The sequence below is a fragment of the Sorex araneus genome, chromosome 3 (assembly GCF_027595985.1).
Source record: "Sorex araneus isolate mSorAra2 chromosome 3, mSorAra2.pri, whole genome shotgun sequence".
Lineage (NCBI taxonomy): Eukaryota > Metazoa > Chordata > Mammalia > Eulipotyphla > Soricidae > Sorex > Sorex araneus.
The window spans coordinates 168,127,514-168,146,886 of record NC_073304.1 but is presented as its reverse complement, the minus strand read 5'-3'; the positions used below and the strand labels follow the sequence as shown (position 1 = coordinate 168,146,886).

The 19,373-nt window shown below is 57.8% G+C and overlaps 1 protein-coding gene across 8 annotated transcripts in view; it reads left to right on the top strand.

The window, feature by feature from the left end:
• The window catches only part of CADM1 (cell adhesion molecule 1), a 373,107-nt gene extending 355,156 nt beyond the window's left edge, over positions 1 to 17,951 (top strand). For 6 of the 8 annotated variants that reach the window (XM_055129874.1, XM_055129873.1, XM_055129870.1 and 3 more), the window contains 2 exons: positions 6,849 to 6,980; positions 9,077 to 12,226. In XM_055129874.1, coding sequence (XP_054985849.1) covers positions 6,849 to 6,980; positions 9,077 to 9,195 — 251 coding nt within the window. In that variant the 3' untranslated portion in view covers positions 9,196 to 12,226. Of the gene's footprint in view, positions 1 to 6,848; positions 6,981 to 9,076; positions 12,227 to 12,824; positions 12,857 to 14,966; positions 15,012 to 15,718 lie in introns of those variants that run through there. The other 2 variants (XM_055129871.1, XM_055129869.1) reach the window with 2 other exon arrangements.
• The last annotated feature ends 1,422 nt before the right edge of the window (positions 17,952 to 19,373 follow it).

Genomic DNA, 19,373 nt, shown 5'->3' with positions numbered 1-19,373 from the left:
CGCAACATGAGCTCTGGTTCAAGTGCTCCTGACTCTCAGAGGGTTGGCATGAGTCAGGACCCGCAGAGGCCATCGGTCACTCGCTGGGTCATTCCCCTGTCAGTGAGAAGAAAGGGCTCCATGACAGAGCTGGGCCAGTGTTCCGGGGCCGCTTTCCCTGTGAGAACAGAGCTGAGTGGTCACCACCACCCTCACCCCTGAAGCATTTGATGGTGTGGAGCCCCCGGGCCAGGCCAGCGCTCGGAGCTGGAATAAAGGCCGCCTCTGGCTTTCAGAGAGCAGGTTAAAACCTGGCCAGCGCTCGCGGGGGGCCTGTGATCTGCCGAGCCCTGGGCCCCGGTAGCACATCGGTGCTGAACCACTGGCTTCACCTCGTGGCCCGAAGTCCCCCATGGCTCCGTGTGGCCGACAGACCTGTCTGCTGTCACTGAGGGGAGCTCGGGGCCTCGCTTCCAGCCCTGCCCCCACCACAACCATCTCCCCCGGGCCCTCCTGGGGAGAAGAGTCTCACCCTGCCCGCCTCCCCAGTCCAGCTTATTTCCGGAAGGTTCTCCAGGCGACACCGGGGCGGGTGGGTGACGGTGACAACAGCTGTCCCTCACGTACCCGCCTCACCCCGCGGAAGCATAGCTGCGGCAGCTGGTGGCTAGAACGAGGTGCACCTGCGGGCCAGGGCCTGCCAGGCCCCTCGGGAGTGGCCTCCCGACTCGCTCCCTCCCGTTTATCCCCTGCTTTCACTCTCTGGGAAGGCGGGAAAGAAAGGTTAGTGGGCACCTCGGCCCGCGTGCTCCCATATATATTAGCATCTTAATGGAAAGGTGTGCATGTACTGTATACATTTACCACTCTCTGACAAGAGGGAATTAAATGTCAGAAGGATTTGTAGCATCTATAATTGAATTGGTGCTGAGAAAAGGCAAATCTTAAAGAAGAATAACATATTAGGATTAGCAAATAATGTGGCATTTTTGTCAGCGCATGCCATTCAGCCGGTGCTCCTCCAGTAATAAAGTTGCGCTTTTTAAGATGCACACTTGTTTTGCTCGCCATGACAGGAGGCGCGGGAGGTGCGGGGAACACAGCGGCGTTTCTCAGCTGCTGCCGGGTCCTCGAGTCTGGTTTTGTCTTGGAGGGCAGATTGGGTTCTTGTTTTTTTGGGTTTGGGGGTTATTTGGTTTTTGCTTTTTTTCCTTTTTACCCCCGATCTAGAAAAATCCACCATCAAGCTTTCTCTCCTTAGCGAGAAGGAGCAAGTGACATCATCGTCATTAAGCTTCCTCGGAGAGAGACTAATCCTCGTGCCCAAGGAAGCCGGAGGCAGCCTTTCCATGGAAAAAAATCGCTTCCGAGGGTTGTTTTTCTTTTTTTTTTTTTTTAAATTTGACTGGCAAATCCAGCCAGCTCGCTGCCCAGGGGAAAGACCAGAACTCGGCCAACAGGAAAAACCGTGGCGCTCTTTTCTCTGGCCATGCCCACGGATGCAGAAGTCGCGCACCAGCAGCATCAGAGTTGCCCACAGAAGTGGGCACGACCCGTTAGGAGCTCCCGTGGGTGCAGATGCAGATGCGGGCGGTGGCGGGGACTCCACCCACGGCCCCCCCATGCAGAGATTACCACTGAGCCACATCCGAGGCCCTTACCTAGCTCCTTGTTTGGGGGCCACACCTGGCGGGGCTCAGAGGCTGCTACTGGCTCTGCTCAGGGATCCCTCCTGGAGGGAGGGGACCGAAGGTGGTGCAGAGATTGGGGTTGGGGGTTGGCTGAGCACACGGCAAGCGCCTGACCTCTGGCGTGCGCTTGCGCTCTCTGTCTGTCTGTCTCTCTGTCTGTCTCTCTGTCTGTCTCTCTCCCTCACTCCCTCCCTCTCTGTCTCTCTGCCTCTGTCTGTGTCTATCTGTCTGTCTCTCCCTTCTCTGTGTCTCTGTCTGTCTGTCTGTCTGTCTCTCTCCCCAGCACTCCCTCCCTCTCTGTCTCTTGATCTGTCTCTCTGTGTCTATCTGTCTATCTCTCTCTCCCTCCCTCCCTCTCTTTGTGTCTGTCTGTCTCTCCCTCACTCCCTTCCTCTCTCTGTCTTTCTTTTTGTCTGTCTGTCAGTCTCTCCCTCACTCTCTCTCTGTCTTTCTCTGTCTTTCTCTGTCTGTCTGTCTCTCCCTCACTCCCTCTCTCTCTGTCTCTCTCTCTTTGTCTGTCTGTCTCTCCCTCACTCCCTTCCTATCTCTGTCTTCCTCTTTGTCTGTCTGTCTGTCCCTCACTCCCTCTCTCTGTCTCTCTGTCTGTCTCTCCCTCACTCTCTCTCTGTCTTTCTCTCTCTTTGTCTGTCTGTCTGTCCCTCACTCCCTCTCTCTCTGTCTCTCTCTCCCCGCCCCCCAGTACTGGTTTTCAGAATGAGACCTCGGTCTAGACTATGGAGGGAGCAGGTCTGTGCGGTGAGGGGGAGCGTCTGAGTATTCCTGAGCTTTGGCCAATGCCTGCAGCTGCCCGCCGTGTGCTGGCATTGCCTTTCCGTCCCCCTCAGCGCCCTTGCCTGCAGCCGGGCGTGGCGGGCAGGCTGAGGTGGCCATGCCCACTAACGTGCGCTCTCTTCATCGGAAGCATCTGGCCATTCCCTCTCTGTCCATGGACGTCCACCTCTGGCAGCAGAGCCTCCGAGGCTTCTCACAGCCCACGCCGAGGGACCACGTGGCTGGGCGCGCGCCATCTCCCACACCGGGCAGTGAAGCTGCCCCAGAAGCCCGGCTCTGTGGCCGAGCCCTGGGCCAGGGGTAGCCAGACTGGAAACGGGTATGAGGACATCGTCAGGGACACGACGGGCAAGAGCTCCTGGAGCCGGACAGGTCCCAGAGGGTCAAGAGGAAGAGACAGTTTCCCCTGGCCGCCACCCGTGGTCCAGCCCCAAGAAGACTGTCCCTTTTCACGGGGCCCTGACCAAGCCGTGTGAGCTGGGGTCCTTGTCGTTTCTCAGCTGTGAGGGCAATCTCGGGGTGGTTGCATCGCCCGCATCACCTTCCGGTCACGGGGCTGGTGGACGCCGGCATGTCCCCAAGCTGGCCCAGCCCTTGTGACAAAAGAAAGGCCAACCCGCGACCTGACCAGCTCCTGAGGCGGGGGCCCTTGAATCAGGCTCTTACCCCCCGTCGGAGCCCGGGCGGGTGAGGACAGCGTGTGGCCGAGCTGACAGAGTGCGGCCCGCCCGCCAGTTTCCGGAGGAGCGAAGGGCCCCGGGAAGCTCAGGCGGCAGGCCCGCGCCCCTCGGAGGCAGGAGCATCCTTCGTGCCGTCCCCAGGCACCCAGCAGGAATGGCTGCAGGCTTCAGGGTGCCGGGGCTACAACCCAGAGAGCAGAGGCCGGCCCCCTGCTGCTCTGCCTCTCCCGGGGGGAGACAGCCTTCTGCACCCACCGGGCTGATGCCCTGGCCTGAGGCTGGGCCTGCCTGTCTGTGCCCACATGCTCTTGGGAAAAGGAGCCGGAGATGGACGGGTGTCCCCGGGCCCTGGGTGCTGAGGGTCCGTGGGTGCTGGAGGAGACCCCAGCTCTGCCAGCAGAACGGGGTAGCTGAAAGCTCTCCAGGGTGCACCCGTAGGATCCAGTGTCCATCCTACCTCTCGGCCAGTGCTGTCCACTCGGAGGTGCCACCGAGCCTTCTGCCCTGGCTGGGCACCTGCTCCTACTGTCGCTTCTCTGAGGGTCAGGAACCGGCGCTCACCCTGCATGAACCCGCTCCCCCGACTCTGGGCTGGTCAGCAGCACCCTAAAAGCTCACGCCGCCGCCTCCTGCGTGGAAACCAGAGGATGGCAAGCTTGGGGGGCAGGGGATGGTTCCTGCTCTGCCGAGGGGTTGCCAGGCCCGGCCAGGGGCTGGAGCGTGATCACAAGTTCCACCTGAGCCGCCCCTGCCTTGGCGGGCGAGTGCGGGGAGGAGGGGGGCGAGCCCCGTGGCACCTGTCCCCCCAGTCACCCTGTGCCTCTGTCTGCCCGCCGTGACGGAAGGCAGGGGAAGCGTCCGGAGGTTCGGTGGTACTAGTCAGCTCTCTGCTCAGTGGGTGTCAGAGGCAAGCTGGCCAGTGTCCAACCACGCCCTCGAGCACCAGGCACTGGGGGGGGGGGGGCAGGGAGCACGGGAGTCGGCAGCCCCGGACACGTCTCAGTTTCCCCCGGGGTGCTTAGTCCGAGGGAGGCTTGGTTTGGGGGCCACAGCCGCAGTGCTCAGGGGAGCATGCCACGTTAGGGATCAACTCCGGGCCTCCGCATGCTTTGCCCTTTGAGCCACCTCCCCGGCCCCAAAGGAAGAGTTTGGTTGGAGAAATGCACCCTGTGAGGGATTTTCTTTTTCTTTTTCTTTGGTTTGTTTTTGTTTGGGGGCCACACCCAATAGTGCTCAGGAGTTACTCTCAACTCCGCACTCAGGAATTACTCCTGGGGGACCATATAGGATGCTGGGAATTGGCTGCATGCAAGGCCCTACCCACTGAACTCTGTCTGGCCCCTAGCTTGTTTTTCTTAATCCTAAATAATCTCTCTCGCTCGCTCTTGCTCTCTCTCTCTCTCTTGCTCTCTTTCCCTCCCTTCTTCTCTCTTTCTCTCTCTCTCCCTCTCCCTCCCTCTCTCTCTTTCTGTTTCTCACTCACTCTCTCCCTTTCAACCCCAACCCTGGGCTTCTAGAATGTTCCTGGCACCATGGCAAGGGCAATGGGCAGCCTTGACATGGATATATGAGTGTCTTTGTTTGCTCACAGCCAGGTTTGGATCGGGACTTCTTGGCACTGCTCTTACCTCAGCGCCCCCCCCCCCCCCAAACAGAACTTCCTTCAAGCCCTCCCCAACCCTAAATCATATGAAATTGACTGGAAGACATCCCCCCCCCCCCCAGCTTGCCGGCTCATCTCCTGATGAGCTCTTACAGATACGCGGGGCTGGGGTGGATACCCCATGCCGAGGGGCCCCCGAGGGGCTGTCTCCCCTCCAGCAAGTTCTGCTTCCTCTAAAAGGAGAGGGAAGTTTCCAGGGCTGAGTTCTGCGCCGAGGGGTCTCTGACATCTGTCTGGGGCACGCCGGGCTGGGGAGGCGCCTTCCCCCCACTCTCCCCCCCCCGTTTTTCCCGCATAGCTGGAGGGGCCCCCTGCGCAGGGCATCACGGAGGGCTAATTGGCTGCCGAGCCGCCTGCAGCCGGCTCCCTTCTCCAATTAAATCCCCATCATCCCGTCGTCCTGACGACCCGCTGCTGCTCTCGGGCTGGGCGTCTCTGCTCAGGTGAGGGGGCGGCGGCGCCCGCGAAGGAAGCCCAACGCTTTACATACTTCGTTTTGGGGTGCGCGCCGGCTCTTCTAATTAAAGCCCTTTTCCCGGGCCCCCCTCTTAGTCACGAACTCCGTGCCACATCCTTCAGCGCTTAATCTCGGCGCAGAATTGGAAATATCGATAGAAAGTGTAAATCACGCCCTCCTGCTGAAGGCGTTGTATCAGGTTTCGGCTCAAAAGAGCACCATTACCTTTAGCTGTCACGGATCTGCACACTTGATCGATAAACTTCAAATATTATTAGAGGTGGAGGCTTCAGAGATTTGCTCTGTTCTTCGGAGAGAGACGGAGATAAATCTTTCTTAAAAATTGACTTGAATTTGCACTCTCAGTCTTCCTGGTGAAATGCATTTCTCTTGGACGCCCGGCCACGGCGAGGGGGACAGATTTATAGGCCATGTGCTGCTTGTACTGAAAGATTTAAATGGTAAATCCTTCACATATGACTTCACAAATCATGTAAAGTTAAAAGATTTTTACCGTTTCTGTTGCTGCTGTGCTTAAATTGTAAGGTACAGCCAGTAAATCATTTTAATGGAGGTGTCGTACTTGGCTCAATATGAAAAAAATAGAGAGAGAGACACCAGTTTAGCTTCCACTCCAAAATGTTAATGTATTAATCAACAGGAGAATAATTGTTTTTTACCGCATTATAAATCTCAGGTGCCGTTAGGGCTTCGGCAAGGGGCGATGTCGCCACATTCCTGCGTTGAAATTGTTTACCAGGCCGCGGTGTGCACCCAGCCTGCGTTGCCGTAGCTCACGCCGGCTCGCCCTGGAGTCTCTCTCTCTCTCTCTCCAGCCAGACATCCTGCACTCGAGGAAGACGTTTCCCCCCCCCCCCCCCCAGGGAGGGATGCTTAGAAAGGGAAAGTAGCTGCACCACAAAATGTGAAATAAATGAAACCTGTCTGTGGTCACAGATGCTCCCCCCACTTGCCGCCCTCTTGGCGGTGGCTCTGAGGTGGGGCGTGGAGGACCCCTCGAAGCCCTCCAGGCCACCAGCCCCGTCCCTTCTCTAGAGTGGCAGCCTTGATGCCTCCACCCTCAGCAGCACTGGCGTCCGGCGTCTGAGCTGCTTGCTTCTTACCAGGCATGGTCCCGAGCGGGGACCGTCACTGGGCAGCTCAGAGATGCTCTAGACCCGGCCCTCCCGCCCGACCACTGGAAGGCGCCTTCTGGAGTAGCTCAGGGTGTCGGGCCAGCCTCCTTAATAGGCCCTGCAGGCCCCTGGCCAGCTCTGGACCCGGGCCGACTCCCTTTCACCTTGCCTGCCCCCCGCCCCCGAGCTTGTTTTGCCTTCATGCCCCCTCGGCTGCTTAGGGTGGAAATTGCCCGCTGTGGTGGAGGTGGGTGGGGGGCGGGGAGAGCCGATCGATGGTGCCGCAGGTCAGTGTGTTCGCTCGGGGGTCCGCCGGGCTCCGTCTGTTTGTCTCCGTGACTCGCCCTTTGGAAGCGGCGCCCTCTGACCCTCGAGGCAGCGTCTCCCTCCGGGGGCCCCTGGTGTCGCTGGCCGAGCGCTACATGCCCGCTCCTCTTGTGATCCCGACAGATTCCCGAGCCGGGGAGGAGGGCTCCATCCGGGCTGTGGACCACGCCGTCATCGGCGGCGTCGTGGCCGTGGTGGTATTCGCCATGCTGTGCTTGCTCATCATTCTGGGCCGTTACTTCGCCAGGCACAAAGGTAAGCTTGGTGGCGGGGCCAGCCGGCGGCCCCCCTCGGGCCGCCACGGACCCCCGTGTGCGCACAGCGGGCGGGGGTGAGGGGGTGGGGGGATGCTCTCCGAGGTCGTCCTTGACGGGCAGCCCTGTCTGCATGTGGCCACTTAGCCTCTCTGATTTCTGGGCCGGGAGGGGCGGGGGGGAAACGACAGCAATTGTCGCGGCTGATGAGGCCCGGGTGCCACTGAGGAGCGCGCCTTGATTTGGCTTTTCTCTAAATACCGAGCTTTGTGGTTGCGTGATTCTGCCTCCCCGGGGGGGGAGGGGGGGAGAGAGCCAAGACCGTACGATTGGGCCAGTGTCAAAGATAAGGGGTGAATCCCCTAGATGATAAATCCAGAAAACAACAACAACAACAACAGGCCCACAACCTATTGCTTTGGGGGAGGAGGGGAGGGGGGCGAGGGAGCACCAGCTTTGATCTTGGACCCCGAACTCGGGCTCAGCTGGTCACAGCGGCTAGAATTCTTTCTTGGCACGATGTGCCTTAAAAGCCACATAAATATGTATTTTTAAAATTATCCGTGCAATTGATTTAAATTGCCATTAATCATCACTCTTACCAACTGTGCCGTGTGGTTTGGCAATCATCCCTCCCAGCGCGCCCCTGCCCCCCTCGGCCCCACGCTGCTCGGGTCCTCTCCTCCCTCGGAGTAATTTATTCTTCCTTTCCTTTGTTGGCCCTGTTGGTTCTCGGTTCTTTCCCCCCACCCCCACCCCAGCACTGTGTGATGAGGCCGTTGGGTTTTCTCCGACCCTGACTCCGGGTGCGTGGACCTTAAAGAGCACGGCTGGCGCAGCCTGGGCTCGGGGCCGCCTCCCTGCACACAGCCGTGGAGCCCACGGGGCTCGACAGCAAAGGGCCCCGTCCAAAGCATAAAATACAATCTGGGGCCCGTGGCCCAGCCTGCCCCCATCCCCTGCCCAGGCTCCGGAGGCAACGGGCTGGGCTTCCGTCTCTAGCCGCTCTGTGGAGCGTCTCACGGAGCCCCAGGCAAGGCCAGAGAGCAGGGCAGAGCTGTCGGGCAGCCGTGGAGAGCCGGGGCCGAGGGCACTTCACACTGCCCTGCAGAGCGAAGGGGCTTACAGCAGCCAACGTTGCCCCCCCCCACCCGCCGACCTCTCGGACTGGTCCCTCGGGGAACCTGAGAAACGGCAAGTGGATGGGCTGGGTGTGTGTGCGTGGGTGTGTGTGCCCGAGTGGTCCTCAGAGTCTTGGACGCCTGGCCCAGGAGGCAGGAGGAGGGCTGCCTGGCTGTGGAGGCGGTGCCTGCGCGACCCGGAGGTGTCCGCAGGAGCTGGACCACCTGATCTTCCTGCAGCCTGTCGGGACTAGGTGCTGAGAGGGTCCCCCACTTCGTCAATGGGTGCCCCGGTCATTCTAAAGTGGTGGGGGCCAGCCAGCGGGTCTTTGAGCCCGGGTGCAGGCTTAGAGGTGACATCCGAGGTGCAAAGGCCCTGTTCTTGAAGCCAGAGCCCCCAGCCTCGCCCGCCGTGGTTAGAACCTCACGCCCTTTCTCCACGTGGCGCGGACGGAGGGCAGAAGACAGTGGCGAGGATGCTAGCGCGTCCCCGGGGGCCCTCCTTCCTCCATCGGCTAATGGCTCTTCCTCGCTTCGGTCCTCCACCATGTGCGTGCACATCCCCGCTCACTCACGGGCCCGGGGCGTCGGCTGTTTCACGCCTTAGCCAGCAGCTCACCGGCTTTCTGCATCTTTTTAGCTCCCACTCACGTCTCCTCCCGGCCATCATCACCGCTCTAATGTCTCATTTGCTGAATTATATCGCAGCATTTCGGTTGGAGTGGTGCCTTTGGAACCCCTGGACTCCCCCCACCCCACCCCACCCCCGCGATCACCCCCCCTCCCTCCGTCTCCTCCTCCACCCCCGGACCCCGCACCCCCTCGCTCTCTCCTTCCGGTCGTTTTCTCCCCCCTCCGCTGCCTGCACCACCTCTCGGGCTGCCGAGGGCCTGCCAGGCCCGCTGCCATCCCCGCGCCACTCCGCACGCCCGCGGCCTGGCAGACAGTCACGGTGCTTTGCCCCTTCCTCTTGCAGGCACATACTTCACTCACGAAGCGAAAGGAGCCGACGACGCCGCCGACGCAGACACGGCCATCATCAACGCAGAAGGAGGGCAGAGCAGCTCGGAGGAAAAGAAAGAGTACTTCATCTAGACCGGCCTTTCTGTTCCCATGAGGTGTCCAGCCGGCCCTATTTAGATGATAAAGAGACAGTGATATTGGAACTTGCGAGAAAGTCTGTGTGTTTTTTCATGGATGGGTGGAAAGGCGTGAGACTGGGAAGGCTTGGGATTTGCTGTGTAAAAACAAACAAACAAAAGAAATGTTCTTGGAAAAGTACATTCTGCTGTTCGACACCTCTCTTTATTTTTTTGGTTGGTTTTCATTTTTGTTTCCCTCCTCCCGAGTCAATTTTGGAGTCTTGGCTTTAGTTTGGATAATTACAGACAATTCTGTGCCTTGTTTTTTTTTTTCTGTTGTTGTTATTGTTTGTTTCTTTGTTCATTACATCCCCTCCCCTCCCATTTTTCCCTTCTTAGTGTGCATTTATTTTTTTCCCAAAAATATTTGGGAATTTTTTTTTTCCTCCTCCTCCCCAGATCTCCCGTTTTTGGAATTTGCCTGCTGGGATTCCTTAAAAACCTTTGCCCCATTATTATTTTATTTTATTTTAACTCTTGTTTGTTTTTGAAGTAACTGCTTTCTGTTCAAAATTCAGTTTCCTTTAAAAGAAAAAAAAAAAAAAAGGAGAACCAGCACAGTTTAGATCTCCTAGTTCAGAATTTAGTGTATTCATAATGCATTCTTCTCTGTTGTCGTCAAGATTTGGGTGAACTATGAGAATTCTCCGCTACGACCCATGTTTCGAATACTTTAGAGTGGCGGAGACTAGAAACTTAGACTGTGATTCCGAAACTGTTCTGTTTGCTGTGGAACTACATTACTGTACAGGGTTATCCGCAAGTGAGGTGTGTCCCAATGAGGGTGAATCTGTCTTTAATTCTGTATCTGTAGACGGCTCAGTATAGATACCCCACACTGGCTATGGAAAGGTCTGGGTGGAGGGGCGCCTCCTTTTTTCTAATGCCCTAAGCAGACCCCACCGGCGAGGTCTGTTCCTTTTATATAAGTGGACACTTGTGAGTTTGCCACAGGAGGGCAAGTAGGGAGGGGGGGAAACGCAAGTTCTGCTCTGGTTATTTCGGTTCCAAACGTTTCCATCCACCTTTCCCAATCGGCCTTACTTCTCACTGATCGGTAGGAAAAAAAAAAAAAAAAAGCAAGTCCGTGTGGTGTGCGAATGAATGGGACAGGTTTTTGGGTTCTTTTCCCCCCTTTACGCTTAGTTAGGAAGGCAGTTAAGACGTGGCCTGCATGTACTGTATATTACAGATATTTGTCATGCTGAGAGTTCCAACTCGAATCCATGTGAAACTTTCGTTTCTTTCGATTTGGCTTGACAAAGGCAGGAGGCACCAAAAATACATAAATAAGTAAATAAATAACCAAAACGGGGCTGGGATTGCTCTCCCGCTCTCCTGCTGGCCATCTCCGTTCTGGAAAGTTCGGAGCAGAGGTGGGAAAACAGCACGTAGGGATTTTCAGTTACTTAATCAAAAGTCCAATGTGCGTGTTTTTATCTTTTTACCTTTCATACACTAGCCTTGGCCTCTTTCCTGAGCCTTAAGAGCCATCTGCCAAATCCATGACCGACTCTCCTGACGCAGCCATAGTGCAGAGACGCTCAAGCCAGCCCCCTCGACGGGGGTCTGGGCTGGAGCCCCAGGAAGAGGTGAAGGAGTCGAGCGACCCTTGATTGATTGGCCCGGAGTTTTAGGTTTGGTTTGGTTTGGTTTTGGTTTTTTGGTGTTGTTGTTTTGTTTTGTTTTTTTTTAAAGTGGAGATTTTCACAAACATCTCGAAAATCTAGAAGTAGTCCTCAAGGACAAAACCCGAACTTACCGTATGTTTTGGTAGGACTCCAGACTCCAGGATATGGTCCTGATGGAAAGATGGCATCAAAAAAAAAAAAAAACCTCTCTATATAAATATATATTATATAGCATTTTCAGTGAGTGCTTTTGGATTTTGCAAGGTGCATTTTTACTCTTGTTACATTATGTGGAAAACTTTGACTGATTTATTTAAGGGGAAAACAAGTGTCAACTCTCTGTTCTTGGAAAGCGTGTTTCTTTTCCTTGTCTTTCCTTTTTTTATCCTTTGATAGATCCATTGCAATATGGGGGGCCTTTTGGGAACGGACTGGTCTGTAAAAGAAAAATCCATAACCAGCAGCTTTTTGGTCTTCCCTTTCTCCCCCGCCTCTCCCCCAAGCACTTACCCAAGACTAAAAGCCACAAGGAACGTCCCTTTTTCGATGACTTTTGTACCGTGTAGCTGTACTCCGAGCCCTTAGCTCCCACCCCAAGCATAGTATGACCGTGTCAAAGGGTGACAACCATTGAGCATGTCGTTGGCAGGTTTTTTTCTGTCGTCGTTGTTTTTGTTATTAGGAAGATACAAAGATGCCCCCTCCCGTTGCTCCCCGAATTGGCATCTCATCGTTGGCCCCCACCTTTCCGTTTTTGCTACGTGTGCAGTAGATACCGTGTCCCTGACGTAACTGTGGCTTACAATGTTGACATGTCTCAGGTCCCTGTGTTTTCGATTGGTGTTTTCCGTCTCAGGTAGATTGCAAAGTGTAGGCCCCACGCATTGGAAAAATAATAATAATAAAACCAAGCAAAAAACAGGAAATTATGGATTTTAGTTGTATATTGGTTTATGTATTTTTTCTTACGTATACAGTGCACTGTTTGAAATGTATTGTTGAGTATTACTTTGTACAGGTTGATCACTTTTTTTAGAGTGAAGAAAGAACAAACTTGGTTTTCTTTTTTGTGTTTTTTAAAAGGAATATAAAATAATGAAGGATGTATAATTGATGCCAAATAAGCTTGTTCTTTAGTCACACCGACCGTCTTCTTTTTCCCTTTAGGCCAGTTCTGTTTTTAAAGGTGTACATGGACAATGTGACGGTGTAAGAAACTCCATATTCCATATGCTCCCATCCGCATTTTGTATTGGTTCATGTATACCATTTTTACAAAAAGAAAAGAAAAAAAAAAGAAGTACTATAAAATATCTGTCTTCTTAATAAAAAAAAATTAATGTTACAATGTGATCCTTTCATCTCATTATGGACTTCTTACGGGCGCCTGGGCATGAGCAAGGAAACGGGGTCCCGGGCACACCCCCCACCCCTTCCTCCCTAGGACCCTGCCGCAGGGGCCAGCACGTGGGGTAGTGTGGCGGCGCCTTTAAACGGCTTTTCTTCTCTCCGCCCCTTCCGGCCCTGTTCACTTCCGCTTCCGCTTCCGGCTCAGGCGGCCACGTGGCCAGGCGCGGCCTCGGGCCCCACCGCGTCCCTCCCGCGCTTTGTGCAGGTGCAGCGGCGCCCCGCGGACCCCGGACTCGTCTCCTGCGCCCCCACCCCGCCTCTCGCCCCCACCCGCACCCCCACCCCTCTGTCGGCTGCTCCACCCGCCCCCCGCGGGACCCCGTGTCTGAACTCATTGCGCCTCTTCCTTCCAAGCTCTCTCCTGGCCCCGAGGACGCGCCGGACGCCCCCCGCCTTCTCAGACCCTTGAGACTTGCAGGCCCGAGCCCGGCAGCCGCTGCTGGCGTCCCCCTTGCCCCCTGCAGGGCGACCCACCCGCCGGACCTGGCGTGGCCCGCCCCCAGGGCCCCCCAGGGCTGAGCTCTTCTTCTTTCTCGGACAGGTCTGGGCGGCGGCTCGGCAGACGAAGCCAAGGTAAGTTCCAGAAAAGCCCAAAGGCTGTGTCCCCTTCCCGACCTCTTCCCCCACCCCCCCACCCCATCCCCCACCTCCACCCTCCTCCCGCTTGCTCCCTGGTGCCTGTGTCCGAAGCGCGGTGGCAGAGCGCCTGCCTGGCCGTCCCCCACTGCCGGGAATGGGGCGGTGGTCTCCAGAGCTGTGGGGGACATCAGTGACCCCCCGCCCCTGGGAAGCACGTGCTGACCCCCGCCCCACGGCCCAGAGTAAGGGCTTCGAGGCTCTCTGGGGGGAGGCAATTAGGATGGCAGACTTGGGGCCTCATCACCCCGACAAGCCCTGGCAGAGCTTCAGGGTGGCCACGGGGAGGGCTGCACGTGGACAGTGGAGGGGGCAAAACGGCCGGTCAGCAGGTGGTGGGCACTGGTGCTGGTGGCATTGGCCTTATCCTACGCCCAGGCAGGCAGAGAAATCCAGACTGTAGGGGCTCCTGGGCTGGCTGACGGCGCCCCCAGCCCTGGCCAGCACCACTGTCAGGACTCACGGTGGGTCCCGGGTGGAGAGCACCCAGTGAGAACCCAGGTCCCCACTCACCCACTCCCTGGGGAGATTGGCAACTCTCTCGCCACCTGGCTGGGCTGTGGAGGTCACTGGAGAGGCTGTTAGGGAGAAAGGTGGGGTGAGCCGGAGGCAGGCAAAGCCAGCACTCCCCAAGACCAGGAGAGATGCCCGCGAGACTGACAGGCCACCAGGAGCCCGCTCCCAGCCCCAGTGCCAGACTCCAGCCCAAACCGACAGCCTCGACCCCGGCAGCCCCCTCCCCCGGCCCCAGGCAGGTGCGTCGTGGTCGGGTGTGGGGCCATCCATTAGCCCCTGGCGTTTCACAGGGGGTTGCCAAGGTAACAGCATGTGGTGGAGGAGCTTGAGGGGCTGCCAGGCCCCCTCATTGGCATGGAGCAAGAGTGCCCGCATCCTCCAGACACACCCACCGGAACCCGAGGTGATATGCGGGTGTTTATTGGTGCAGTCTTTCAGTGGCCTCGTGATTGTAATTCTTGGACGGCCTGAGCTCTCTCCGTGGAGAAACGGTCCTTCGCGCCCGTCACGCGGGACCCACCACAGGTGGGAAGTCGCTGCTTCAGGGAGAGCGTTTTGTCTGCGGCCTGAGTCCTACTCCTGCCTCCTGCCTCCCCGGGCAGGAATTGCTCAAGCAGGCGGCCTCTGGTGCCTCTCCCAAACCCAGGGTCACGCGTGAGCTGGTGGCCGCCAGTTAAAGTCGTGGGCTCAGGGCCAGTGAGAGTAGATTCTTGGGGGCCAGAGAGAGAACACAGCAGGGGGGCGCTTGTCTAGCCTGCCGCAGACCCGGTTCAACACCCATCGCCCCGCTGGGTTCCATCTGCACTGTGGGGGGTGACCCCTGAGCACAGAGCCGGGAGTAAGCCCGGACAACTGCCAGGGCTTATTGCATCTTCTGATGTGGCTCAAAAACTGGGGTGGGGCCGGGGGCTGGGGGGGGAGTGAATGAAGGGGAGCTTCGGCAGAGGCCTGGCTGTGAGCCTCACCGGACCCTCAGCCAGAGCGCCTCGCCAGTTCTGCATTGTCACCCGTGAGGCAGGTGGCATTCTGGTGGCCCTTGCGGAAATGCGGTGTGTTCAGTCCCCTGGAGGACAAACGCGTGCAGGGGTGGCCAAGATGCTGGGCGCTGCTGGCTGACGTGGTCAGGGGCCAGCGTGCAGAATGCGCCCTGGCAGGTGAGAAGGATCTGAGCCCAGGTCCCCCGAGGAGCCAGCCCTGTGGTTCCTCTGAAACCCGGCCTCTTCTCTGTGCCAGAGAGAGGATCAGACGCTCATTCGGGGGAGCTGCCCCAGACGGGAGACTGGCGAGCAGAAACGTTCTGCTTACAGGACTCCCGCGTACCCAGGAGCGGACACTGGTTTTGCTTACATTTTTATGTTCCATTTCAAACGGAGCATTAAACTGTCGGCTGCCCCCAGTGGTCAGTGCCCGGAAGTGCAACAACACAGGCCTTGCGCATTCAAATGCGGCCTTGCTGCCCGCCAGGCCTTCAGTCTCCTGGTTTCTCTTGCCCGGCACGTGTGCTCTCAACTCCCGCTTTACTTCCTCCCAGCCCTTGGAGGTGTGGCGCTGTGGGCGGTGAAGACTGCTTCTGAGGTCCGACGTGCCCCGCACCTGGGCCCCGCTCCCCCCAGCGCCCCCGCCACATTGCAGACGTGACCGCCTAAATCTTCCTTAAGTACCATCTTCTCGGGTTAATTAATCACCAGGCCTAAACTTGCTGTTACCAGCAGGAAGTCCGTCCTGAAGTCAGCAATGTTCCGATTGCATCTTCTAATACTGTTTATCCTGCATTAGTGTTTACTTGGGGGGAAAATTGATCCGTAATTGATATTTCAGTCTTCCAGAGCTGGTGTTGGAAGCGCCTAGCGCACGCCTCTAATAGCAAGCAAATATTTAAATCCCTTAATGGCCGCCGAATATTGAAATGTGTGACTCCATTGCTCTTTCTTGGTTTGTTTTTCCCCTCTGTCGTTGTGTATTTCATTCCCTAAACTTGCAACGGGAGGCTGGCAAGGCTGAGTCTTAGCTAATCCACAAAAGCTGGCTTGCCCAGGCGCACAGCAGAGACCCGATTAGAAAGTATTGCCACGGAAGGAAGTTTGCTGCGTTAATCAGTCTGTTAGCCGGTGACACAATTACTCTCTCTCTCTCTCTCTCTCTCTCTCTCTCTCTCTCTCTCTCTCTCTCTCTCTCACTCTCTGTCTCTCACTCTCTCCCCCCTCTGTTTCTCTCTCTCTGTTTCTCTCTCTCTCTCTCTCTCTCTCTCTCTCTCTCTCTCTCTTTCTCTCCCCCTCTCTCTAGGCCTGTTTTCTCTAACCTCTCCCTGAGTAAAGTGAGCAGCCGCGCTAAGTGTTGCCATTAGGAGCATGAATCTTTTATCGCCTGGACCAGGAAGGGGAAATGCCATTATTCTCAGCCGAAACGTCCTCCTTGGGCTCTTTCTCCTCCTTGCCTGCCAAAGCCCAGTGCTGCCGCTGCTGCTGCTCCTGCGGAGGTCTCTAACCTTCACAGCTGTTCTCGGTGGCTTGGTTCTTACCACAGCGAGCCACGGCGCCCAGGAGATGCCCAAGACCGTGTATGGAGAATAACAGATTTCCTTGCAGCGGCACCAAAGCACCGAAAAGGGTCTCAGATCACCAGTTTTCTCCCTTTCTGGCTGCAGTTGCAAAGGCGGTCGCTTTCAAACAAACAGAAACACAAAGCTAGCAGGCCCTCTTGCGGGCTGCTTTCCCGGCGGGCCGGTATGGCTCCCGGGCTTGGGCTCGGGCCCTGCCCTGGCCTTGTTGCCCTTCCGGTGACCGGAAGCCAGAAGCAGAGCAGCAGGGAGGCTGCAGAACGGAGAAGGAACACTCCGGGCCAGGAGGGCCTCCTGCAGAGACGGGACGCTGCCTGGCCTCCCCGTGCGGCCACGAGGAACACCGCGAATGGGGTGGAGTTACCTCCAGTTCTACAGCACTCCCTCCCCGCTCTCCCCCTCCCAGCATCGTCACTCAGGCCCGGCCCGGAGCCAGGGGCCTGGACGGGGAGGACACAACCCCCTTTGACTTCCGGCCTCCCGTGGGAAAGGCTGCCTGGACCGAGCTCCTACCAGGGTGCCTCCAGGCTGCAGCTCTGACTGTTTCTGCGAATGCATGTGCAAAGCCATGTTCCTCCGCCCCAGAGTGCCTCTCCCCAGACCCCCCCAAGCGTTGGCTGATGCAGGCACGACCCAGTCAGCGGCCCCTCTCCCGTGGGATGCGGCCCCCTTCTTATACACCAAGTTCCCCCCACAACCCCAGGGTTGTCGTTCTCAGCTTCCCCTACATGGAGACCATTAACCGTATTCCCTGTGCGATGGTTCCCTGGTTGGGGAAGGCTGATGGCAAGAACCCTCGCCTCCGGCCTTCATCCTGCCAGGCGGGCAAAAGGCAGCGTATCAGCTCCCCGCCCCGCCCAGCTCCCCGCAAGTGCTGACCGAGCGTTTGCCCACGCAGCTGCCTTTGTGCACATAGCTTATTTTAGCCCCGGCTGAGGCGTTCTGGCTGTTGGCAGGCGCTGGGGCAACCAGCCTTCCCTTCCTGACTGCAGGATCTGCCAGCAAGACTTAACTCAGGGCACCCCCTGAAGTCTTCCCTTCCCCAGCACCCCCTGCGCAGGGCAAAGGGTGCTGTGGGGCCCCGGCTGAAAACACAAGGTGTGGTTGGATGGGGTGCACCCCCCCCCACGCTGCTGCCAGCTGGGTTTCAGAAGCCTCCAGGTGTGGGTACCAAGGAAGCTCTTTTGCCTTTCAGAGTTTGATGTCTGCTCTGCTTTCGACAAGCCTCTTTGTAAGCCACCCCTTCTGAATTAGAATCATTTTCCAAAAGCTCTTAAGCTATGATTAATGCCAGGGCTGTTTTTAACAATCATCCTGCCAGTCTTAAGCTGTAGTCATTTTCAATAATTTGGAGTGCTCAAAGGCAAGCCAGGAGTTTGTTGACAACAAAACCCACAAGAGCACAGCCAGGCAGCCACAAAAGATGGAAAAGCAAAGGGACCATTTGGGCTTAGCTGGCTCTCAGCTCCCCGAGTTTCACCACTAAAAGTTTGATTGAACGCTCACAATGCATTAAGGATCCAACTGCGAACATGGCTTGGCGAGCGGGCTGCCGGGCTGGCTCTCGCAAGAACAAACGCTTGGAAAGCTCCTGCTTTATTCATGGGCGGGGGCAGCTCGCTCACGCCGTCCCCCCCCCAGCCCAGGGGCCTCCTTTGTCTTCCCTCTGCCAGCATCGAAGACGGGGAAAGGGAGGTAGGGGCTGTGCCTTGGGGCTGTGCGCATCCCACACAGCCTGGGCCTGTTCAGGCCAGGATGGGGCACGCCAGCACCCCTCAGACCCACCCACTCACCCCACCGCCATCTCCCAGCAGCCCGGCCACTCCCCAGCCGTGGCTGTCCCATGGGCCCCTTCTAGTCTTGGCTTTTCCATGCTGCGGAAGGATGTCCCCACTGCAGGCATCTGCGCAGAAGCAGCTCTGGCCGGAAGTGCCCACAGCCACTCCTGGCTTGCGCTTCATTGCCACTCCAGCTCCTGGCTGGCTCCGCGTCGGGAGGGTCGGTGCGGGGCGGCAGGACTCTGGGTCCCCGTACCTCTGTGCCCCCCCCAACTTCCTGCATGTCAGGTCATTTTTGGCCAAGGGGGCTCCAGGCACCTCATGGTGCTTCCCTCCATCCCCCCACGGTTGCTGGCTGCCAGTCAGCTGCCTGCCGGTGGGACTTCCGGCCGGAGCCTGTCGGGCTGCCCTCAGCGGGCCTTAGGGATTCCCATGGTGTGTTCTACCCCGACCACAGAACCCGTGAGCGGGTTGCTAGAGTCGAGTCTCTGAGTCAGCTTTCTGTCTTGCCAGGAGGGACCCCAAAAGAAAAGCGTGATCTGCCGGCATCCCCCAGCCAACTCCTGTCAACCCTTCCACCTCTTGAGTCTTGAGTGCTGGGGTTTCCTGGCCCCTTTGCCGGGATCTGTGGGTTGGCCCCAGGCGTCACATGCTCTGGGTGGCACCTGCCTGAGGCTCAGGCTAGTTGGTCCTCTCACACCGCCCCCCCCTTCCCTCATACTTGGCTTCACCTGTCACTGAACCTGGAGACCGGGATGCCCCCCCCAATTCAACCCCCCTCCCCACGGGTTCTCAGCCCTGCCCGTCGCGCACACACACTCACCCTCCACCCCACACAGCAGGTGCTTGGCGATCGCCCACTCCACGCCCTTGACCTTGAAGCATAGCAGCTCTGTCACTGGGTTCTCCGAGCCTCTCCTGGGCTCCCCATCCTTGTTCCCCATAGGAAGGAGGGAGGGAGGGTCCTTCCAGCGGGGCAGTTAGTATTGGCTGACCTTGGACACCGCCTGGCTCCCTCCCAGTCCTGAGCGTTTGCTGGCACCCAAGTGTCTTCTTTCCATCTCCCAGTGACCTGTCACCTCCCGGGCCCCTGTCCCCATCCCTGCCTCCAGCCCCTCCCACCTCCGTGCCTTGGCCTTTCCCGGAGCAGACTCGTCCTCGCTTCGCAGCGTCCTTATCGCCTCTCTGAAGTGTCTGTTCACCTTCCTGGTCCCCGTCCAGAAAGCAGTGAGCGCGCAGAGTGGAGCCCGTGTCTGGTCCGGCCCAGAGTAGGTGCTTGGTGGGCCATGCCAGTGGACTTGGCACACACCTGAGTGCCAGCGGGCCTTGCCTCTGCCTCTGCCCTGGACCCGTCCTGGACAGGGTTCCTGCCTGCCTCCCCACCGGCAGCGCTGAAGCCCCCCCCCCTGCTCACCGTTTGCATCTGTCCGGCCTCCCCTCTGCGCTGGGGGATTGCCCACCTGTTCCTTTGTTAAATTTCGGGGCTCTAGGGCCAGGGACCTGCCCCTGAGATCTCAAAAGACAACAGGAGCGAGCTCTGTGCCAGCATTTGCTCTACATGTGGGAGGGTGGGCTTGGGCCCCTGGCACCCCCCTGGTCCCTG